The sequence below is a fragment of the Pinus tabuliformis genome, chromosome 9 (assembly GCF_031772625.1).
Source record: "Pinus tabuliformis cultivar Carrire ecotype Pingquan chromosome 9, CPIR1, whole genome shotgun sequence".
NCBI lineage: Eukaryota > Viridiplantae > Streptophyta > Pinopsida > Pinales > Pinaceae > Pinus > Pinus tabuliformis.
This window is the reverse complement of record NC_142307.1, coordinates 757,019,868-757,045,786: the sequence shown is the minus strand read 5'-3', so window position 1 is coordinate 757,045,786 and position 25,919 is coordinate 757,019,868. Positions and strand designations below refer to the sequence as shown.

Sequence of the window (25,919 nt, the reverse complement as noted above, 5' to 3'; positions counted from 1 at the left end):
AGAGGATCCTCGACACTCAGGTGGCCAAGTGAACTCGGTGAAAAGAGTATCTGCAATATCTGGTCAAGTGGAAGAACCGTCCTATTGGGGATAGTTCGTGGCTTCTCGCTAGACAAATAGAGCAGGCGAGTTATTCAGTCGAGAAGCTCATGGACCGGAGTCACAAATTTTTCTTACCCTGGGAGCCTGATGTAGGAGCATCTAGCTAAGGGCATCATGACTGGGTGTTGGTCTCAGGCCAAGAAGGACACATTCAAAAACTTTTAATTTCATTTACGTTTAATGAATAAAACAATGTCTAGGAATTATTTTGTTTTATTATTAATTAGTTAAGAAACATTAGAAACAATATAGTTAGGGTAGTGTCATAACAGTTACATTGTTTGTCATTTTCTTAGTCCATCTTATAAGTGTCTGTTTGTAAACAAAAAGTATACTTTTGTAACTCCTACAATACAACGAAACCCAGCAAGATTATTAACTATGTAACTACAAAGGGTAACTGTATGGTAACGGAGAACAATTTGAGTAACTGTTCCAACACAATATAAAAATCAATGTAATAAAATCATGGAGGGGTTCAGCACATGAAAGCAGAAATACTACACAGAGAATAATTTCTTTCATCTAAAACATTCGAGTCCATATGTAACAGTTCTTTGTAATATTCATTTACTTTTCCCTTAATCATTGAGTAAGCTAAACTAAGAAAATACTGTGCATTCCTATACTTTTCATTTATTTACTTTCCTTAGGAACAGAAAACAGACAGAGAAATTAGATGAGTATTTCCAACATGAAGGTTGGCAGCAAACATACAAAGTTCACGAACAAAGGCCAAGCACATTACGAACAGTTCGACCAAGAACGAGAATATAAACGCTGAGCAACAACCCCAGGATAGAGGTAACGAAGTACAACCAAATTCACTGTAAATTCTTTTCATTTCCAATACAAAGGATATTTGTATACATATAACAGTCCAGGGATACCCATTCGAATGGCAGAAGAACAATACGAACCAGCAGAACCCTAAGGGTGAGGGTTTTGGTCAGCCACCCTCTAAATTAGTGGTTTACAATTGCAAAATTTCCAGAATACAAACGAGGGTTTGTACAAGACTAACCCAGGTCACATAGCGACAACAGAGAAGTTCAAGTGGACGAGGACTGGGACTCTGCCCAGCAAACTAACAAAGACCAACTATTAAAAACAAATTGATAACAATAGGAGAGCCTACCAGGACAAAGCCGTAGCGCTTTCATCAAGCACGCCAAGGAACGAACCCCCACCTGCGCAAGCAAAACAGGGCAACATTTTCAGCCAAATGTTAAGAGAATAGAAGGCGAGAAGCAAACAAAGAGTAAGGAACTGAATGTATAGTGAACAAATTGTTTACCTAGAGATTAGTCACGTGGGAAGAATGCAAACCCACTGAGTCACAATCCACGGTGACACCCTGAGACAAAGGAGCAGTCTTTGTTAGAACCGGAGAAAGACAAAGAGGGAAAACGAATCATGGAGAGACAGCATACCTGAAGAGAATTGCAAAACAGACGAGACCACCACGACTATGACCTGTAGCATGCAACACAGGCAACCCATTAATCAAATTTAACAACCAGAATAACCTCAATAAAATGAGAACAGTGGAGCAGAGACAATTTTAGCAACCGAACAGACAAAGACAGTAGCCATTCTCTTACACATACGAGAAGAACCTTCACACTGTGCCCAAGGAAATGAGCAACGAAGACACTAGAACAACCGAAGGTGTCACACCAACAAGCGGCATAACCCGTAGCTGGGTGCACGTAGAGCCTGTAGCTCATCTCCATACGTTTGCAACACAAAACCTCACTTCCACACCAAACCCTCAGCGCATCAAAGTTACAAGAACAAAAATGAAGAAATGACCTAGAAGGCAGGGTTTTGGCATAAACCAAAGAGCGAGAAATGGTAACCGAGGCAAGTACCGCCAACACAGTAGAATTAAAGTCCGACATAAATACCATCCAACACAATCCAGAACTATCCTATGATTAATCCCTAATCACAAGTGTTAAGTCCCAAATCATTCCTTAATCATTTAATTGTTGATTAGCGCAGTCTTGTATTATTTTCAAACATTATAGTGTGGAATTGCAGGTTGGTCCCATCATAGTGGTATCAGAGCAGGATTTAGAGTTTTTTTCGAGAGATGGAAGTTGGAAGATGAGGACATGGAAGAGATGCTCGGAGAGCAGTACATGAAGGATTGCGAGAGGAAATCAGGATCCTTACTACCCGTTTGGAGGCAATTGAAGCAAGGAGGAGAAGGGATCTAGAGGCACGAGATGATAGCATAGAAGAGGCTGTAGTGACAACAAATGGATCGGATGAAGAAGGGTCGGAAATGAGACTGTTGAGGTCGGTCCTATTGGCAAGCAGCAAACCTAAACTAGAAATGATGGCAGTTTGTCCACAGAGGTTCTGTTGGACTGGACCAACGAACTGGATAAATATTTTGAGTGTGAAGAGGTCAATGAAGATCAGAAAGTTAAGTTCGTTGCAACAAAGCTGAAGGGACACGCAGCCCTGTGGTGGGACAGTGTCCAAACAGAGAGAAGGAGGATGAACAAGTTGCCAATAAAGAAATGGTCAAGGATGGTGGCCAAGTTGAACGGCAAATTTCTGCCCAAGGATTACCAAATTGCACTGCATCAGCAAGTGTAGAATTTGAAATAGAAAGGGATGACCGTAAGAGAGTACACTGAAGAATTCTACTGGGTAAATTTAAGAACTGGTTATACAGAGGACACCCCCCGAGAAAACAACAAGGTATGTAAATGGTTTGAGATTAGAAATTTTAGATGAAATCAGCATTCTTTCCACGAAAAACATAGAAGAAGCATATAAGAGTGCTATGAAAGCAGAGGAGAAGATCACTAGAAAACAAAATGCTGGGAGAGGACAGGGAACCGACAGAGGAAGAGGATAGTCTTATGGTAGAGAGCGAACTGCCAGCAATAGAGAAGAAGGCAGCAGTTCCAAAACTTCTGGGACAGTAGAAAAAGGTGACAGCATGAGAGGTGGCAGGCCATATCAACAAGGAAGAGGAAATGGCCGAGGCAGAGGAGCTAATTATCAATGCTACAGGTGCCATAAGTGGGAGCACAGATCTTTTGAGTGTCCTGAAGTGGAACAAGTTGGACAGGGAGGTGCATATGTCGCACATCTAGAGGAAGCAAAGACACCTCCCCAAGAAGTATAAAATGTGTCGAAAATGAGGGAAGCCTTAGTTTTGAACAAAGTGTTGCTGAAATTGACCAAAGAAACAGTTGAACAAACTCAAAGGAAAGCATTGTTCCGGACAGTTTGTAAGTCACATGGAAAATGTTGTAAGCTAATTATCGATAGTGGGAGTACAGATAACCTGGTTGCCATGGAGATGGTGGAGAAGTTGGGGTTGAAGTGGTTGAAGCACCCCACTCCTTACAAGGTATCATGGCTGCAAAAAGGCCATCAGTTGTTGGTGGATGAGCAATGCGAAGTGGAGTTCCATATCAGCAGATATAAGGATAAGGTTATTTGTGATATAATGCCAATGGATGTATGTCACATACTGCTAGGCAGGCCATGGTAGTATGACAGGAAGGTAGTACATGACAGCAAGACAAACTGTGATCATTTCAGTGAAGTTAAGGTGTGTTATATTGTGGTGGTAGTCCATCAATTAAGGTTTCCAACTCATTGCCATTCGTTGTCTTGTTAGATGTTGTAATGGGTGGGTTTTCCAAGTTATATGATAGTAGTTGCTTGAGTGGAATAGAGTAGTTCCTTGAGTACAATGTGTCAAAATAGAAGCACATATATATAAACTGAGGAGATAGTGGAAAATCCAAGAATTCTAACCTTTTTAATTTTCCATTCTCACTCAATTATGTGGGTTGTGAGCTTGGGAAGCCATTGAGGCCTTATGAATTCAATAATTTGAGTATTATAGGTGAATATTATGTAAATATTAGCAAGAATTCTCCTTGGGATGATTTGGGAAACGCTGAATTACACATAGTATCTAAAACTAATAAGCAAAGTTTAAATAATCTTTGAGTTTATGAACTTTATACATAGGAAATAACAAGGATTGAGGACTAATAAAAACATGAGAGGATAAAATGAAGCCCTTCAATTGTGAACGGTATTTTAATTCTACTCTCGCATACTTCCTCTCTCAGCATTGCATTTTCCATATTTTCAAATGTTTCGTACAATTTGTGTTCCATCGTTTATAATTAATTTTTTTATTGGTAATCGTTGAAAGGAGCTAAAATTTATAATTATAATTTTCTTTCTTTCCTAAAATTTTAGAAACATTACGATTTATCCTTACCTTAGATTCACTAGGCTACCACTGAGAGTGAGCGATTAATATAACTATGCAGGAATAAGGAAAGTGGGGCATTCTCTAGTTAAGTGTGGAAGTGATATTGTCATGATATCATGTTATGTAAATATCTTTTATTTGTCCAAGATTTCATACAATTCAAATCTCACACTATTTCAAAAATTACATCTATAGGAAATTATATATTGATTTCGATACCTCTAGATAATGACTCCAACTCATTACACGGGAATCAATAGCTTCTAGAATGACTCCTCGTAACTCCTAATGGAAACTACACATGACATGGAAGAATTACTTTCAACACACTCCCTTAATGCTTACATGGAAAACACATATTACAACAACAAAGATAATATTTGTCTGAGTGGTCTTCATCAACACTCACATCCACTTTAGAATCTTGCAAACTCCACTCTTTTAGTACCACATCTTCGAGTTGTTGCTTGAACTCCATTTAAAATGTAACCACCTCTGACCATCGTCAATCAACTTTGCAAGATCAACAATATTGACAAGTGGGCTCGTGGGGGCTTCCACTATAAGAGCCATCAGGTAATGAAACATCCACCATCTGTGGGATATTTTTCTTTCAGCTATCGGTCAGTTGCTAGGATGGTGGTATCCAGCTATCGGTCAGTTGCTAGGATGGTGGTCTGGATACTGAATGTGCTCAAGACTTGATCAAACAACTAGACCTTACACAAGAATTGATGTTTTAGACATCTAGGCTTCCGGTTTAAGAACCACCAATCCTTTTTATAACCAAAATTACTAACACACAAGAATTGATATTTCACACACCGAGGCTTCCAATTTAAGAACCATCAACCCTTTTTATTGTCAATAAAAACTACCAACGTGATCTCTCGCATTTTTATTTTTATTTTTTATTTTTAAATAATAATATATATAACTACACATGACATCTTAAACATCTTAAAAACAAATCTTGGACCAGAACTTTCCCACATACTGAAGATTTCCAATTAGAAATACTTGTCCACAAAACTGGAAGATGAAGGCTCATTAAAGAATTTCGCCGCACACTCCATTCTATTTTGATCCACGCGAAAATGAGGAAAATATATCTCTTATAGACGTATCCAATGCTGCAAAATCGATTTCTGGAGCTTCTCTTATCCGATCAACATCTCCTTTTCCTTCGCAACCATTATTTCAGGAGTTATACATATGATGAGCAATGATCCAATCCGCCCTGTTTTCCATATCTAAAAGTGAGGATTCCTCAAACTTGTTACTTCAACAAGGGAAAGTATTTTTGTATGGCCACAACCAGACCAAAAATAAAAATTTTGACCTAAAGAAATAAACACTACATGCACCTGGTGAGACTTCTGTTCAATTCTGGCAATGATGGCCTCATCATTCTCCGCCTCCACAGCTAACGAGTTTTTGGATTTCATAATAAAAACCAACCTTAATAGACAAATGAAACTGCTAGAACGACTATGGAAAGCAAACGTTTACTAAATATTTTGTAGATCCACAACAGGATCTCTCCTCTCAACCCATAGCTTGATTCCAGTTGTGCCTTCGATGTAGGCCCACAAAGTTGTTCCCAGCTCCTCAGAATTATGAGCGCTACAACATATGGAGCCATCAATATGACCAAAGTGTGACTCGCGGCAATCCAATTTTCACCTTATGTATGATCCAACACGGATTGAGGTACAACAAAGCAGAGCCCGATTAACAGATTTGACAAGAGCGAGTTGGCCTCAGCACTAACAATCTAATCTTTGCTGACTAAATATATAATAAATCCACCATCTATTTCTATAAGCAAAGTGATTAGGCATGTTCCCTGCAATATAGATTCCCTACAAAATATTAGTCTTGGTTTTGGTGGAGGGCGATAACTTCTCTCTAGAATTCTTTGACAATAGCAGAAAATTTGAAATCAAAATAGCCAAATCTGACGACTCCCTCGCACTTTTGTGCCGATGTTTTATCGATATCTCCCAATTGTTCCAGAAGCTCAATCTCGATGGAACAGGATGACTTTACATTGCCATTTTCATGCCACAATGATCAATTTTCCAAAGTGACTCCAATCTACACCAGGAAAAAAATATACACATAGAAATTTTACACAAAACACATAAGAAATAGAATGCAGTGATTTTATTTTACTATCTACACACTAATCCTATAGATGAACCCTGAGATCTTTCTTTCAATTTTCATGATCCCTCTCATGAGAGAGAGAGTCGAGCTCATATGAGCTCTGATATGATATTAAAAAAATAAAGAGAGTTGAGCAGAGAGATTTTGCACAACTCAAATCTCACACTATATTATTATTCATTTCAACAATTACATATACCGGAAATTACACACTGACTCCAACTCATTACATAAGAATCAATAGCTTCTATACTAACTCCTCATAACTCCTAATGACAACTACACATCACATGGATTAATTACTTCCAACATATTTCTCCCATAGTATTCTTCTATAACTATCAGATTCTAAGTTTTGACAGCTAAAGAATGGTTTAGACCAACATAGACCCATCTTAAATTTTGGATCTACCAAACTGGAGAGAGGGATCAAATCTCTTTTCACTTTAAAAGAGGTTTAAATCTCAAGAGATTAGATCCCTCTTGGTGCTTGTTCGAGAGTTAAGATGGATCTACACTAGTTTTCTTTCCTCCCTTAAATACACTATATTCCACATGAATACGGTGGTTCAATACCATGGGATCTCATAAAGTTGGAGCTTGATCAAATTAAGTTTACCTTATTATTAAATTATTTTAAATTTATTTTTGTTTTAAAGTAGAGGCATTTTTTATTTTATTTTATTTTATGTTTGACCAAGTAAAAATGTTTAAGGTAGGGTGTTTTTTATTTTTATTAATAAATATAATTATTAGTTGTATTCTTTTTTATCTTATTTCACCAAGTAAAATATTTACATAAAAGGAGAGGACAACATATCTAGCATATTTAACACGAGAGCGCCTCTTGACCCAATAACACATAGTTTAAATAAGAGACACAAATATATGTATAGTTATTATTTTTATTTTTATTAATAAATATAATTATTAGTTGTATTCTTTTTTATCTTATTTCACCAAGTAAAATATTTACATAAAAGGAGAGGACAACATATCTTGCATATTTAACACAAGAGCGCCTCTTGACGCAATAACACATAGTTTAAATAAGAGACACAAATATATGTATAGTTAAAACCAGTCTAGATCCATATTAATCCCAAATCTATCAAGCGCCGAGAGGAATCAAATCTCTTGAGATACAATTTTTTTTTTTAAAGTGAAAAGAAATTTGTTCCCTCTTGGCGCTTGATAGATCCAGGGTTAATAAGGATCTATGTTGGTTTTGACAAATACACATATCTTAACAAGGTTGGATCCATCCCTCTCTCCCTATCCTCTGTATCTTTCTCTTCCCTCAAACTAAACTCTCTCCACCACTCTCTCTCCATCTCTTCCTTCTAATCCTCTCTCTCTCTCTCTCCACCTTTCTCTCTTTATGTATTTCTTCTTCCCTCCCTCTCTCTTCCCCTCAAACTCCATCTCTCCTTCTATCTCTCAAGCCCTCTCTCTCTTTCTTTCTCTCTCTCCTCCCCATCACTCTCACTCTTTTCCCTCCAACTCTATCAATACGTCCCTCCCTATCTCCTTCTTTCTCTACCCTTCTCTCCCCCCTCCATCTTTGTGTCTCCCTTTCTCTCTTTCCCTTATCTCCCTTTATCTCCCTTTCTCTCTCTTGTCCTTCTCTCTCTCTTCCCTCCTATTCTCTCCCACTCACTCTCTCTCCATCTCTCCCTTGTCACTCCCTTTCTCTCGCTACCTTTATCTTTCTATGTCTTTGTTCTTCCTGCTCTTTCTCCCCCCCTCCAACTCCATCTCTCTCCGTCCCTCTCTCCTTTCTCTCAAATACTCTCTCTCTTCCATCCTCTCTCTCCATTTCTCTCCCACCTCCCTCTATGTCTCCCTCCCATCTCTCCCTCTCTCTACCCTCATACCCTATCAGTATCTCCCTCCCTCTCTCATTCTCTCCTCCTCCCTCCCTCCATCTTTAAGTCTACCTCTCTCTCTCCTCTCCTCCTCTATGTCTTCCCTCCTATCATCTCTCCCTCTCTCCTCATATCTCCCTTGTCACTCCCTCTCTCTATGAATCTATCTCTCTTTTTATTTATCCTTATCTCCCTCTCTTTCCCCCTCCAACTCCATCTCTCTCCCCCTCCCTCTCTCCTCTCCTTCCCCTCCTCTCTCTCTTCATTCCTGTCTCTCCCTCTCTCTTACACCTCCCTGTATCTCTCTCATATCCATCTCTCTCTCTCTCTCTCCATCCTCTAGCTCTGTCACTATACTTCCTTCTCCCCTGCTCTCTCTCATATCCATCTTTCTCTCTCTCTCTCTCCATCCTCTAGCTCTGTCACTATACTTCCTTCTCCCATGCTCTCTAGCCCCCCCTCCATTCATATCGAGAATTTTTACATTATGTATCAATGCTATATGTAATGTCTAAAATATTTCATATTTTATTTTTTCATTGTGAAATGAGTTATGTTTTTTGGTATGTAGTATTGATAATCCATCCTATTGTAGAAAAACCTATTTATAAGTTAATAATATCCATGGTAACGTGGGGATATATATCCATGGGTAAGAAACTTGTTATATTTTAAGCTTATTTTAAGTATTAAGTTTTTACGTGCTTATTAATTAAATATGGTTATAGAATCATTATTAGTGCGCGCCAAGACGAAGACTCTAATAATCCATTTATCTATTTGTTTATTCATCACTATTAGTTTAGCATTGACTGATGCAAATTATAATGTTTTGCACAATATAATGCCAAATGGATAATTGCATTAAATATTTATGCCATAATTAATTGATATGGTTGCAATATTGATGCATGAATTTTAGATATTTGGGTAGCGATTTTTTATTCCTAAGATTTCCAAGAAAACCATCTAAAAATAAAATACTTGAAAATAACGTATACTCTTGTAAATAACATATCAACCATCAATTAATTCACATCATAATTTAAGCAAGTATTTTCATGAAAAATAGATAGGAATAAGATGTAAAAAAAGATACTTGCAAGAGTTACTTCCCACCATTATTTATCTTTTCTTCCAGAGTTATGTAGGAATAAAATTGTAAATATGTAGAATTACTAGTTGTTACTACCCACCAAAATTTATTCAAATTTTTTAGCTTGAGCAAGCAATTTTTTTATCCTATAAAACATAATTACAATATAACAAATTGAATTTTATTGTTTTTATTAATTTTGACTTTTTATTAGTTATTGAGTCAAGATTTAAATGTTTACACTACAACATTTCCACTATACTCGGATTAAGTTTAACATATTATTATTTTATTTAATTGACATATAAATTCCACTTCCGTAAAACGATGATTGGATTAAGTTTAACATATTGTTATTAATAATATTTTATTTAATTGACATATAAATTCCACTTCCGTAAAACCATGATTCAATTTATTTTTTGTTTATAAGAGTACAATTAAAATTAAATAAAAAGATTAATGTAATTTAATTTAATGTAAACATTTTAACTATGTGAAAATAAAATAGCAAATAAGAAAAATAAAATTACTAATTATAGTTTTAACTATATAATTACAAGGTTAAATAATTATAATGTCTTATCATATAAAAATTTTGACTCCTTAAATTACATAAAATTAAAATTGAATAAAAAGATTAATGCAATTTAATGTAATGTAAACATTTTAACTACGTAAAAATCAAATAACAAAATAAAAATAACCCTATAAAGTAAAAATTAAAATAAAAAGACCCATGTTATTGACATTTGGGGGACTCATGTTATTCATGCTTGCTATTTAGAAGGGGAAATTAAACCAACATAGATCCATATTAACTCCGAATCTACCAAGGGTTGAGATGGATGAAACATTTTTTCACTACAAGAGAGATTTTCATTTTAATAGATTTGATCCCTCTCAGCACTTGGTAGATCCGGAGTTAAGATGGATTTAAGCTAGTTATAATTTTAACAATATAGTCATAAAATTAATTAAGTTAAAATCCAACTTTTCATAACGAAGAATTTTTCCCATGGTTTTTACATTCTATGGTTTCTCCCATGGTATTATTCTTTAACAAACAAACTTAAGTTTTGACAATCTAGAGATGGTTTTGATAACTCATAATCTAAATAAAAGACAAAAATATTGCATAATTAAAATTATAAAAATTAAAATAATTATAATTATAACAATAATTTTATATAAATCAAATTATGGGACTCCAGGTTTTTCCCATGGTATTTTTCCTTAATATAACTTATTTAATAATTATGGAATCACCATAAAATAGTAATTATAATTTTAAATAAATCAAATTATGGGACTCTACATTTTTCTCATAGTATTTTTCCTTAATATAATCTATTTAATGATTATGGAATCAACATAGATCCATCTTAATTCTGGATTTATGAAGCCTTGAGAGAGATCAAATCCCTTAAGGTGTAAACCTCTTTTTTGATGATTATGGAATACACATAGATCCATCTTAATTCTGGATTTATGAAGCCTTGAGAGAGATCAAATCCCTCAAGGTGCAAACCTCCTTTTTGAGTGCAAAACCTGAAAAAAAGTTTACACACATGACAAGTTTTGTACCTGTAGAAAACCCCCGCACATTCGAAAGGGCACTATTCTCTTCAAAGGATAGAGATGGAATTCCATTCTGCTCTTACCGCCGATTGTGTCCACAGTTATCGCTGAGAAGGTAAGCATGTGGACAGTCAACTTCCAAAATCTCAATCTACCAAATCTCACTCTTACTGCCGATAGGATTAGATATGTAAGATGGAATGTTTCTCAATACTTGTGTACTACTTGGCGACCACTCAAAATCTCTGTGTAGATTCCCCGTTACTTTAACACGCCTTTTAAGCGTCGAAATCTCTTGCAAAACAAATCTGTCATATCCGTAAGCATGTAGTGTCAACTTAACCGCCACAGGACGAAGCAACCTTCCACGAGGTACCCACGTTCTCAGATTTTTCATTCAAAAAATATCGTGAAGGAATTCTCCTTGTATAAATAGCAAAACATTTTTGAATGCGATAATGGGGGAGGAAAATGAATTTCAAAAATATTTAAACTAGCATTTGCACCTGATGTTGCAAAGGAAACGACGTAAGGCATAGAGTGTGGAAGAATAGCGACATGTGAATGGGCATTGTTGAAAGCAAGGGTGGATGATAATGAGTTGCAATTGAAATTGTTAGTTATGTGTATGTTGAATATGGATATTTTGTAAATAATAGTGTGTAGAAGAATAGTGACATGTGAATGGACATTGTTGAAAGGAAGGGTGGATGATATTGAGTTACACTTGAAACTATTAGTTATGTGTGTTTTGAATATGGATATTTTGTAAGTAATAGTAGTGTGTGGAAGAATAGCAACATGTGAATGGACATTCTTGAAAGCATGGGTGGATGATAATGAGTTATAGTTAATTTTAGGTAGAGGTTATCCATTATCCATGTAGTAGTTGTTGTTTATGTGAACATGTTTTTGTACATTATTTTAAGGTTTTTAAAATGGGCATCTTTGATATTTTGGAAAAAAAAATTGAAGTGTTTGGCAAGTTTTGGCCTACTACTCATAAACATCAATCCGAAAAAGGGGTGTGTTGTAGTATTTGTAAATGCGTAAATGTTAAACACACACATGGTAGAGAGAATATGAAAGATCAAACATGAGAGTACAATTTTTATTAACAAGAGATATACATTTATAGTACAATATGTGACCGTTGGGTTTCACATCCCAAGGTCTCTTGGACTCCTTTTGTCCATTCGGCTTCCACACTAACCCATTGAGGATTAGGTGTCCAACATTCCCCCCCTTAATCCGAAGGGTTATGTATGAGTCCAAGAAGAGAGCTGTAATACATAATGTGCAAAAAATGCATCGCAACACTAGGCTGAATGTGCTCTCTGAAATGTTGGTATAAAGGGTGGTGGTTTAAGGATGACCACCAACACTAGAACGCTTAGTGCAGTTCCCGGAACTCTTCCAAAACTGGCAAGAAGCTGAAGTCTTCTGCTAGAGGAAGTGTTCCTATTGATTTGAAGAGGGAAACCTTCAACCATGAAAGGGAGGTCTCACCCTGCATAAAAGGGAGAACTTCAACCTCAAAAGGGAAGTCTCAACCCGTGATGGTTTAAGGATGACCAACAACTCTGGAATGCTTAATGCAATTCCTGGAACTCTTCCAAAACTGGCAAGAAGCTGGTGTCTTCTGCTAGAGGAAGTGTTCTCAATTTTGTTCCCGGAATTCTTCCAAAACTAGCAAGAAGTTGAAGTCTTCTGCTAGAGGAAGTGTCCCAGATTACCAACTGAAGGCATGTTCACGAGCATATTTGTCTCTCGCTACAACTTTGAAACTGTTGTGACAGGTTGTGGCTCAGGCTCGCTTGATGTGACTCTGAAGCTTGTAGATGACCATCATTTCCCCCCCTGTCAGATACAAGGTGAGATGATGGAGAAAACTCAACTGCAAGACTGTTCAATACTCTGGAACAAGTTCTGACATGTGTTTGGAATATCTTCTTGGCTGTTGATGCCCACTGCCAAGAAGCGATCCATCCAAGATGAATCTTTTTTCTTGCAGGACATTTGTTTCTGAAGAATCTGTGTGAAAAATGACTGGTTTTATGACAGTGCTTACATGGATGAAGATCAAAACAGTGATCTTTCAAATGGCCAACTTGATCACAATGTTGGCATTTTACAATCTGTTGTTGTTGTTGCTGTGGAAGAGGGGCAAAGTCTGGAACAGCTGAAGCTGAACTGTCATGAGGAGCAGGTGAACTGTCATGAATGAATCCAGCACTTTGAAACTGAATGGGCTTGGCATAGTCTGGAATATGAAAGGACAAGTCCTTGTCATATCCAAGACCAGTTCTGTGCTTGTTGTGGAAAAGTTGTTCCCAAGGTCTAATGATAGGCTTGGGAAGTGCAGACTGAGTTTTTGCATCTGCATGTACAACTGCTGCTTTATTGGGCACTAGATCTGTATCAATTGTAACATTAATGTCTTGTTGTTTATGGGAGTTTGTTTCATTATTCTGAACAGAAACAGGTTCAGAATAATGACTCCATTGTCGTAATTCTGCTCGCTGTAGTTGAGATTCAAGCTGCAAAAAATCAATGTTTTCTTGTGCATGTTGTAAAGATGTTTGAATATCTTTAAGAGTGTCTTTGCTGACTTTAACTGTGCTTCCATCAGTAGATAATATTAGAGTGCTTAAAAACTCCAATAATCCATGAATTTTCTCCATTATTCAAACAATCAAATCAATAAATGACCAAAAATGCACTTGTAAAAAACAATAATGGTTTTAGAACATTAATTTTCCAATTTTTCAACACGAATTAATTTGCATTGATGTCTACTCATGTTCTCACTTCACAGCAATCCCAATATTGCTGCTTTAACAGAATGTCCATCTTGACAGGTTTGCAGCACACAGGCTCTTCTTTTCCAGTGATAACAGGACCCCAACATAAATGAGATTAGCTTCTATGATTCATCGACCATAGACCATATAAATTTTGGACACAAACTCAAGGCCCCATATAACTCATATAAAACCACGTCTCCTACTTTCGTACCAAACTAGAAATCCGACTTGTAGAGCTCCAAAATTTTTGTAGCCTCAATAATTGAGACAACATATGGTTAACACTGCGATATCACAAGAATGGCCTCAAACTCTGTCCATCATCTCCTACTCTGGGTTTCTTGATAACAAAAATATTTGTTGGAAATTCAACTAGAAGAACAAAACGCAGAAACCTGGTGAAGATGCAAATGTGCTACCACCAAATCCAGGTGGTTTATTACCAAAAGGAATGGAAGACGATGTAGCTGGTGTAGATGCAATAGATGCTTGACCAAAGGCAATTGTCTGACCAAAGGCAAGTGTTGAAGTAGATCCAAATGCAGGTGTGCTAGTTGAACCAAAAGCAGGTTGACTGCTTGCACCAAAAAGTTGACTCCTAAAAGCTGGTTGTGTCTTCTGCAAATTAATGTGGCTACAGTAAGTTAATGTGGCCTCAGCAAATGGTTAATGTGGCCTCAGGAGATAATGAACAGACCATCCACGCTCACATTGACGGAAGGCCGACTGTTCGGAAGGCCGCACGGTGGAGTGGAGTCGCCAGCATTCAACGCACTAGAGTATGCCTCTCAAATGAATTATGACCACATCTACCACACAATTTACATTTCCATGTGGAGTCTTTTTATACTCCCCCCGAAGCAATATGAAGATGATACATGCTTCTTCTCCTATAGGCTTTACGCCCATCACCATTTTTCTGATACGAGCCGAAACCCATCAGCAGTCTGAGACTCTTCTTCCATGACTGTTTTGTAGAGGGCTGTGATGGGTCTATATTAATTTCATCCACCAGAGGTAATCGGGCCGAGAGAGATGGGTTTGATGTGGTTGTCCAGTCTAAGAAGGCATTGGAAAAAGCACGCCCAGGGATTATCTCTTGTGCAGAGATTCTGGCTATTTTGGCTAGAGATGCAACTGTTCTGATGCACAGACCATCATGGCATATACTGAAAGGCCGTGGAGATAGGTGTGTCTCTCTAGAAGCCAATGTCCTTAACAACTTTCCCAGAGGCGATTCTAATGTCACTCAGCTATGCAAAATCTTTGAATCTAAAGGTCTCTCTTTACTTGATATGATTGCACTTTCAGGTGGTCACACAATTGGCAAATCCACTACAGTGCATTCACAAACAGATTATACACATTCACTCACTTCAACGCTATCGACCCTTCCATGGACAAGGCCCATGCAGGCCTTCTCAAATGAGCGTGCCCTACCACTGGACGTGGTAGTCTAAATAGGGTCGTGCCAATGGATCGTTTGAGTCCTTTGAGGTTTGATAATTTGTATTACGTGAATCTTGTGAGGCACCGGGGCTTGCTTGGACCAAACAGGTACTCTTCTCCAGCAGCCGGACTCGAAAATTGTTCTAATATTGCAAATTCGAGAGACGTTACTACTGAGTGAATGAAAAACGGGAGGAAGACAGGTCTGGAAAAACAAGGAGAGGCAGGATTGGAAGATTCATCAGAGTGGCGTAGAGAGAATATAGCTGACAGGAGGTAATATGTGGGAGCTTATGCCATTTACATTGAACACATACCATTCAACGCATTCAATAATTCAAACGTTGTGTTAAAAAACAACACGGCAGTTTAATACCATATATACGCTGGACCAAACAGCGTTAATAAGCTGAACTCTTGCACACTTACGGTGTATACCATTCAACGTTCAATAAACCAAACGATTTATACCACTGGACTCCATTCAATATATACAGCGTTAAAACAACGTTCAAATGATTCAGCCACAACGTTATACCATTCAACGTTCAAGCCACAGCGTTATACCAAAGTCGTTTTAACACATATACCATAACGCATATACCATTCAAACGTTAAAGCAATACAGGTATCTCTGCGTGGCGCAGCAGATTCATTCAACAGCGTTCAAATGATTCAAAACCGCATTCAACTTCTAACATAACGCATTCATTCAACATCATTAATATTCAAAAACCATGTGCATACCATTCAACTTCGAACCATACGCATACCAGGAGCTGGTGGCGTATCTCTGCAGTGGCACCGTCAGACCTCAGCGCTAAAACAGGAAATGACAGTGCTGTAAAAATTGACAGTATGGACAGATGTGCAGTGCTGGCAGAGGCAGGTTATTTCAGGTCTGAGGGGAATAAGGCAGAGTCAGAGGTCAGGTAACGCAGAACTGACATATATATAGAGACCACAAAACAAGTGGCTCAAATTGGAGCAGGACCAGCAATCGCTCGCTCTGATACCATGTTAAACACACACATGGCAAAGAGAATATGAAAGATCAAACATGAGAGTACAATTTTTTATTGACAAATGATATACATTTATAGTACAATATGTGACCGTTGGGTTTCACATCCCAAGGTCTCTTGGACTCCTTTTGTCCATTCGACTTCCACACTAACCCATTGAGGATTAGGTGTCCAACAGTAAACAATTAAAATTTGGTTTTATATGAAACAAAGATTTAGTATGCATAATGAAACATTAAATCAAAACAATAATAATAAAACAATTTTGCATACCGTCATCTACAGATATTGTAAAGCAACTCTAGCCACATTTTGAATATTGCTACAGGGGCTTACGCTGTAAAGACTCCACATTCAAAACAAAATGGAAAGGTAGGATGAGAAACATATTGGATCATAAAGCAATAGAGAGTATAGTGGAAGTATGGGATCCTTATAATTATCGCTGGTCCTCCTTAAGCCTTACTAGGATTGGTGCCTTTTGGTGGCTTAGGCAAGAAGATTGATTTTCTAGTTATCATTTTCATTTTTTTGCTCCTATGGGGCTTCTTAGATTCAGAATTTGAAGGGACCCAACATCGTAAAAGTGTTGTTTAGTGGCTTGGGCCTGTAACACATGAACTGGTACTTAGCCCCAGACAACTCGAGAGTGTACAAATTCCCGAGGAAAAAGGATAAAAAGGAGTTACTATTAAAATTTAAAATTCCCTCTTAACAAACTCTACCTAGGATTTCTTGAAAATTTTAATTTACCAGCCTTTGCATTTCATCAAAAGATAAGAGCCTTACTGTAAAAGAAGGATTGAAACTGAAAAGTAATGAGTTGTTATCATTTTTTTCCATTCCACCAGTCACAAAACATTAAACATGTATGTACCAGTTCACTCTACATGATTCATGATTTATTGCAGAAATGGTAAAAAACTCAATGCTTATTTCTTCTGATCTCAACAGAATTTTGCATTTTGAAATCTTATAAATCTATTAAAATAGTAACAAAAAAATTATATCTAGTGATCAGGAACTTTACGGCCCTAAAAGCTTTATTATGAGTAAAAGCTTATAATTTCATTGTCTTCTAACAGTTTTGTGTGAACGAACTCTAAATTTCTTGCACCATTCTGACTTGAAGTAAATGCACAGGTGGTATATTGTAGGGAGACAGAGTCAACCTGCAATTGTTTTGGAGAAACCTGTAGAGCTTGTCAATCAGTAATCGTTCAAAAAGACCAGTGCTCTTATTAGTCTTCAATGCGATTTTTCCTAGAACATACAAAAACCTTGTATTCTTTGCCAATTCAATGTACTACAATTCCTCATCTAAGAGTAGTTACTTTCTTCCACTGTTGTTCTGCTTGCATAACTTCTGTCATGTGAGGAGGAATGAGTTCCTCTAAGCTTGAGATAGTCTTTTATGCTTTCAAAAACCTGGTTGATAAATTTAGAGCCTTCAATGTTTGGGGCATCTTTGTAACCATATTGGGCTACACATTTATATACACCTTTTGGCTCTAGTTTTTCAACCATAAATCTCTCTGACAAAAGTATTGTCTTGACTGGAACCATTCTTATGGTGACAATGACAAGAACTTCACGCAGAGACCCCACATTCTTTACATAATGCTCAATAATCGGTGGTAAGTCAGAAATAAGGTCAGTGCAAAAGAAATGAATTCCTGGTACAAGTGAATTCACCCCGACAACCAATCCATTCAAACCTTCTATGCTGAGTTTTCTCTGTGCTAAATATTTATACTTTTTCTACCTTTCTTATTTCCAAGAGAACATTATGGTCAGAAAAATTGTTGCAATGACGAAGGGACACCAACCACCCTGTGGCACCTTATTCAATATAGATGATAGATAAACTCCTTCAAAGATAGCAAAAAATAGAGTGAAGGGTAGTATAAGAAAAACATGCATGTTCCAAACCACAAGCATGACCAAAATTGTTGCAATTAGGAAGGGACACCAACCTCCCTGTGGCACCTTTTTTAATATAGATGATAGATAAACTCCTTCAAAGATAGCAAAAAATAGAGTGAAGGGTAGTATAAGAAAAACATGCATGTTCCAAACCACAAGCATGACCAAGGTTACTACGCACGTCGTAATGAACATGACCCCAACCACTGCAACCCCTGCACCACCAAACACCTAAAATTATCCTTGGAAACTCAAAAGAATCGATAAAAACTACCAAATTCGGTTGTCAGATATAAATTCGTATATTCTTACCATATGCATTGCCAAATTGTGTTCCATCCCGGAATCCTACGACAATTGCAAGGCAGATAACCATGAGAACATAGTTAACTTTAGGTGAATAGATCTAACCCTCGTAATTTTGTGAGGTATGAACAATATTCACTCGAGGGAAGCAACTAAGAGCCATGGACTGTCTTATGATTGAGAATGTTGCTGTAATCAATGCTTGACTGGCTACAATGGCTGCTAAAGTGGCAACAATACGGCAGTTGGCTTCACTCCATCCTCATCTGATACAGGAAAAGGACGTTGCAAGTTACCAAACAATAAAGTAATTCATGGATTTCATTTAGTGAAGGGTAAAACAAGGCATGATATGGAGGACTACCATGTCGCAGAGTATAGGCATGTAGAAGATCATGATTTGGGGCTTTTTGCTATCTTTGACGGACATTTGGGACATGGCGTCCCATGTTACTTGCAATCAAATCTTTTTGACAACATTTTAAATGAGGTAGGTATGAAGTGCTCATGCCTTGGATGGTCATCTCAAATTTTCTTGGCCTTTTTGCAAGATTTTGTATTGCATTTCAACTGTTTCCGTAAATTTTTGAACTGATCAACTTTATTCAATTTTGTTAATGATGATGTTTTAATACATTTTTTAAACATTTTTTTAAAGGGTTTTATTAAAACTAGTGTAGATTCATCAAATTTGGGTTCATCAAGTACTGAGAGGGATCAAATTTCTTGAGGTGTAAATTTTTATTATTATTTGATCTCTCTTGGTATTTGACAGATCCGGGTTTAAGATGGATCTATGCTATTTTATTTATTTTTTAGATATTTCCATATATATATGTAACAACATCTATGTCATACTGGGTTGTAGAGCACCTTGTTACTCTCGTGCAATTCCCAAGAAAATACTATATTTTTCTTTTGGTAAACTGACCTTCCAATTCATGAAGTAAAACTTATGATGAGTGTGCCTTTCGTCCCTAAATGTGTAAAATTTTTACAGCTAAGAATAACTGCAAGTAATATTGAGAATTTATAAAATTTAAATTTCTAAAAAAAAATGTTATTAGTTTATTTAATAATATTACTGATTTAAAAATTTTAAATATTGTGTGGGGTTCAAAGATTTTAGTGTCTATTTTATTTATAGTGGTTGTGAAGGGTTGTTTTGCAAAAGACATTAATAATACATATATTTAGGTCAATAATTCTAAGCATTCACAATCCATGAAGCCAATTAAAGAGTTTGAAATGTATTTAAAAGCTAGGGGAAAATTAAAATACAAAAGTCAATAGTTTAAACCATTTCTAACCCATCACAATAGAAATTGGAATTTTACTTTGAATCAACTTTTTGTGAGTAATTTATAAACCATGGAAATAATATTTTCCAAATACAAATTCCCTAGAACCTCTTGAAAGAGAATTTTAAATATCAATTTTCTTCATAAAAACTGAAAAAATTCAGTCATAAATGGTGCAAAAAAAGGTCTTGCCTACTACCACTACATATGGTTAATTCTAATTTTTTAACAGTGAATTACAAAAACACTATTAACAAAACTGCATGCAATGTTCATTATTGAAATGTATGGCATGGGCTAATTATACACCAACAATTTCAAACATTTACTCTCTATACCAAATAAAATAAAAATCAAATTTATTAAAAAAACTAATAAAAAATTAAAATAACAAAATTTATTTTATTACACAATTTTGATGGTACTCAATCCACTATTATTATTATGTATATAGATCTGGGTAAAATTGGATCCTGCTTCTGATATTAAAGATGGGTAAAATTGGATCCTGCTTCCGATATTAAAGATGTAATGTAGAATAAGCCTAGAACCCAATGGCTATTGAGGCCATTGTACCTCAAAAAATTACACTGTACAAAACAATTATTCAAGTGACACTTTCCATTAATTCCATTTCAGCAACAGCATTCTCAGTTGTATACCGTGAACCATTTCGTCAAAATTTTGAGGTTCAGGGTAAATAACCGAGATTGCTTTTGCTGAAATGGCACTAATGGGAGGTGTTGCTCGAATAGTTGTTTTGTACAGTTTAATTTCTTGATGTACATTTGGATTACGTGGTTCATGGTATATAACTGAGATTGTCGTTGCTCAGATGGAATTGATAGCAGATGTCTCTTGAAGACTTGTATTGTACAGTGTAATTTCTCGATGTACATTGGCCTCAAATATAGAAAAGAAAGTCTAGACACTAAGTGCTCACTCCTAGATGAGTATCTAAATTGGTAAGAGTTAGTCTTGGCTATTTAGTATTGCTTTTATATTACAGTACCATTTCCTATTAACGGACAAGAGAAGATAAGATAAGACTAGTTTTATTAATGGCAGTGGGTGACCAAAAGAGAGGTCAACGGGGCTCAAAAGTACACCAGTTACAGCATACTGTGGAAGTGCCCATTACTTGTCATTGGGTATAGATGTAAAAAATAGAGGAGCGAGAAGAAGCATCAACATCTGTATCAATCACTCTGTAGCTACCGATGTGCTGCTTGATAATGTCACCTAGGGAGTGCCTGGGTAGTACCAATCTATAGTCTATGTATTTAAATTAGTGCTGGAAAGGGGTTTAGCAAATTTCAGTCCTTTCATTAGTTGAGTAGGGTTTGATTCCTAACTTAAATCGTAATCTAGAATGAGATTCTTGATTTTGCCCATAATGAAACTGTCTAAATTAGCTAATTTGTAAGTCTATTTATTTGTTACCAACCTATATCCTTTCTGAGCTGGATGATAGGTATCATGCCTCGTTACCAAATGGATATATTTTTTATTATCTTATTTTTTATCCCTGGGAGTTGGCTTGATTGGCCTTGCAGTTAGACATTGAACTTCTCAGAAATGGGATGTCACAAGTTCAACTCTTACGATTCCTTTGGGGTTACACACTGTAATCAATGCTGATGGTCTACCTGGTTTACCATCTATGAATCATAGGGAATACTTGTAATCAATGCTGATGGTCTACCTGGTTTACCATCTATGAATCATATGGAATACTTGGAAGGTCTCTGTGAGTTTAACAACATCTATTTAAATTTTATAGTTGATTGTATTGTGACATGTATTGTTTTACTATCGCTAGTCAATCAAAAATTAAAATTATACATTAATTTGGAGCAGGTTCAAAGTTTCTTTCCATTTTCCAAATTGCATGTGTTTATCTCAATTGATAACTTGATTGTAACTTGTGAAACAATTTTGTTTTCTTCTCTATTGGTTCTATTATGGTGTTTCTACTTGCATTGACTTCATGGGTTAATTTCCTGTGTTTTATCTTTGGCATATGATATATATTGTTAATTGTAACAATGATTTGCATCTATGAACAAGATTTTTCTAGTTGTGATATATCGCCATGTCCATTTCTTAAACCTCAAAGGCAAAGGTTTTCCAACATTTTACTTCTCACATATAATGAATTTCTTGTTTTTCCCCATCATATTTCTAGTTGAATATGTTTCATGTGTAAATCCACAATTTCTCATTTTGGCTAGTGATGGATTGTGGAAGGTAAGGCATTTTTTCCAATCATTGACTTACTTGCATAGTTACTGTTAGATGCATATTTTTTTTTTGCAAACTCAACTCATGGGAGAAAGCATCTAGGAAATTTTTTGATTACTGTATTGTCATTAATTTTACTCTAATACTTCATCTAAATACTAGAGAGGTTTTTTGTTGAAGTGCTTAAAGAAAGATGCCCCAAGTAACTGCACTGTAAAGAGAGGATTTCCTTTTCCTAGGTGCCAGATCCGAGGGGTATTTATCTGCCCAGTCCCTGGAATTGCACGTAGTGTCACCCCTTAACTTATGCTATAGGAATGCAGAAAACTGTATCGAGAATGGAGGTAAGGTGGTTGGCTTAACATTACGTCGACCTCACCAGTTGAATCAATGCCTGTTGGGAAAATAAAATCTTCTATGGAAATGATATGTAATTATTAACATAAATACTTTTAAAACATCAAAGAATATAGATCAAATATTCTGAAGTTTCAATCGAAATCACAGTTTCTCCAGAAGAAAAAACAGATTGACAGCAAGTTCAGTTATGTCAAACTAAATTAAACCTACCGATTGGGAAGAAGTAGAACAACGATTGACAACAACAATAAGGAGGTGCATAGAGCATCTTTGGAACAATCTAAAATCTGTAATGCCCTCAAATGACCAAAATAGGTCAACGAGACTGGGAAGAACAACGACTGACTGCCTAGAGCATCTCTGAAACAGTCTAAAATCTATGTTAAGGAAAGAAAGAAAGAGTAGAGAATAAGATGGAAAAGGGGTCCAAGTGGACTCAAAAGGGGGGTAAATCCAGAAGTGTAAACCCTAGACAATGAAGTAAGTTAGAGGAAAGCATTCCAGTAGTAGTGTTGCACCAGAAAATGTTTCATGAAAGTAGCTAGGACTTGGGAAGTTTGAGGAAGAGCAATAACAAGGTCACAGTGAGAGTCAGAAGAGGAGCCATCATCACTGTAAACCGCCACAAATGTGCCAATGCTGAGCTGATAATGGGCCAACGAGAGGAAAAATATTTTCAAGGATTGGGTTCCAAGTCATATTTATTATTATTTGGACATCTAATTTCATTCTGTCATATTTCACTATTCAATATTCATGATTGTATGGAATCCTACGACAATTACAAGGCAGATAACCATGAGAACATAGTTAACTTCAGGTGAATAGATCGTAATTTTGTGAGGTATGCACAATATTCACTCGAGGGAAGAAACTAAGAGCCATGGACTGTCTTATGATTGAGAATGTTGTTGTAATCAATGCTTGACTGGCTACAATGGCTGCTAAAGTGGCAACACTACAAATTTCCTAGGACAAATGATAAAAAGGAGTTACTATTAAAATTTAAAATTTCCTCTTAACAAACTCTACCTGGGATGTCTTGGAAATTTTAATTTACCAGCCTCTGCATTTCATCAAAAGCTAAGAGCCTTACTGTAAAAGAAGGATTGAAACTGAAAAGTAATGAGCTGCTATCATTTTTTCCATTCCACCAGTCACAAAACATTAAACATGTATGTCCCAGTTCACTCTACATGATTCATGATTTATTGCAGAAATGGTAAAAAACTCAATGCTTATTTCATCTGATCTCAACAGAAATTTGCATTTTGAAATCTTATAAATCTATTAAAATAGTAACAATAGTACAAAATTATATCTTATTTTCGAGTGATCAGGAACTTTACAGCCCTAATGAGTAAAAGCTTATAATTTCATTGTCTTCTAACAGTTTTGTGTGAACGAACTCTAAATTTTTTGCACCATTCTGACTTGAAGTAAATGCATAGGTGGTATATTGTAGGGAGACAGAGTCAACCTACAATTGTTTTGGAGAAACCTGTAGAGCTTGTCAATCAATAATCCTTCAAAAGGCCCAGTGCTCTTATTAGTCTTCAATGTGATTTTTCCTATAACATACACAAACCTTGTATTCTTTGCCAATTCAATCTACTACAATTCCTAATCTAAGAGTAGTTACTTTCTTCCACTGTATTTCTTCTTGCATAACTTTTGTCATGTGAGGAGGAATGAGTTCGTCTATTGAGAATGTTGCTGTAATCAATGCTTGACTGGCTACAATGGCTGCTAAAGTGGCAACAATGAACATTGGCCAATACACAGGTTATGATATTTCTTTGTAAAATGTACAGCCTATGTCCATTAGGGTTTTTATCAAATAAGTCGCTTGTCACGTATATGTGATAAGCATAGATGGGTAAACCAACACACAAAAAAGCAAGTTGCACCAAAAAACCCAAATTTCTCATTATGGTACTAAAACTTAAGGAGGATGAAGCACACAGGTATGATGAAATAATAATAATTTTGTCCTTGACATATAGCTTGGACATGGATTGATTTCCTTTTGAAATGGCCCAAGTCTGCAAACATGGCCTCGGCACCTTGATCCAGTTAGAACAAAGAATTGATGTTAGTGTTTCTATTTTTATAGCTTTAAAATAAATAATTGGGATGAAGTTATGAATTATGTTTGAGAAAATCATTGGTATGGATTTAGCAATTGAGTTAGAAAACAATTTCAAGTATACTATATGATAAAATGAGACACATATCATCATGAGAACAATCAATACCTGTTATACATAAGACTACACCTCCAAGCATCACCCATCCTTGTTTGTGATATTCATGAAAGTAATAATATATATAATATGGGTTGAATGCCTTCAATGCTCCAAAATAATATTTCACAATATTATACAGTCCGATCATGATGTTGCTCACGAACCAGGCAATCATTATGGTTGAGACATGAAGCTAACTTTACTTGTACCGAGTTTTTGAAAAAGGAGCAGTAGTAACAGGATAAAAAATGACAAGAGTACAACAATGCCTGCATGAGTTAACATACGAAAACATAAATTATGTCAAGAAGTGGGATGCCATAATTCACATTATACTCACATATGATATCATGTTTATGATAGGGAGTTGCATCCCTCCTTCAAATAAACTAAACCATACTGTAAAACTTGATTACATCCCAATATACTCATGGAAGGCAAGCTAATAGTGTCTACTTCGCATTCTTGTATCATCTTACCTTGGCTCATGTTACTATTCCTTGACTAAATTCCTTGCATAGCTGACATCACTGTAGGAATAAAAAAGGCATCATAGTTTGGAACAAAATCAACATGTGTGATGGAGCATTGAGTTGAGGTGCCACGTTGATACCAATTTGACATGAAAGGATTTTTTGAGATACATTTGTGGGCAGACATGATTGTAGGAGTCAGTGCTCCAACCAATCACCATACAAGTGCCCATCAGATATTTATTCAAGCTTAGTAACAATTACTATCATGATTTATCAGCGGCTAATGTTTAAATACTAAATTGCAAAATGTAGTTAATGCCAAATAATGTATACATTTTTTATGGCATTAGGCATTAGCAACAACAGACCTAAGTTGTGGGTTCTGTATTGGGAAAATTCATATTGTGGAATTTGGGTTTTGCATGAGCATTGTTGTTTCTAGAGAAAACGAGGTTATGAATAATAGTGGAGAGATGTTGTGCAATTGCATAGAATGCAATGATAGGTGGCTATGGTAAACATGGGTGTAATGACCAAACACTGAAACTATTTAATGCAATGCCTAAGCTAGATGAAGTTACATGGAATTTTGTAATTTTAGGATATGCACAAAATGGGTAATGCCATGAGGCCCTAAATTTTTTTGGTCAAATGAAGGAGAGTGTTTTTAAGCCAAATAACTTCACCTTTGGC

At 36.2% G+C, this 25,919-nt stretch overlaps 1 protein-coding gene and 1 pseudogene across 1 annotated transcript; one reads left to right on the top strand and one right to left on the bottom strand.

Annotated features, from left to right (window-relative positions):
- Nucleotides 1-14,537: 14,537 nt before the first annotated feature.
- Nucleotides 14,538-15,350, top strand: LOC149150920 (peroxidase 66-like). Its single transcript, XM_089442985.1, has 2 exons — nucleotides 14,538-14,669; nucleotides 14,820-15,350. Exons 1-2 carry the CDS (start codon nucleotides 14,538-14,540, stop codon nucleotides 15,348-15,350), a joined length of 663 nt encoding a protein of 220 aa, XP_089299111.1.
- Nucleotides 15,351-17,466: 2,116 nt separating this feature from the next.
- LOC149150919 (potassium transporter 26-like) lies at nucleotides 17,467-25,456 on the bottom strand (annotated as a pseudogene).
- Between the last annotated feature and the right edge of the window lie 463 nt (nucleotides 25,457-25,919).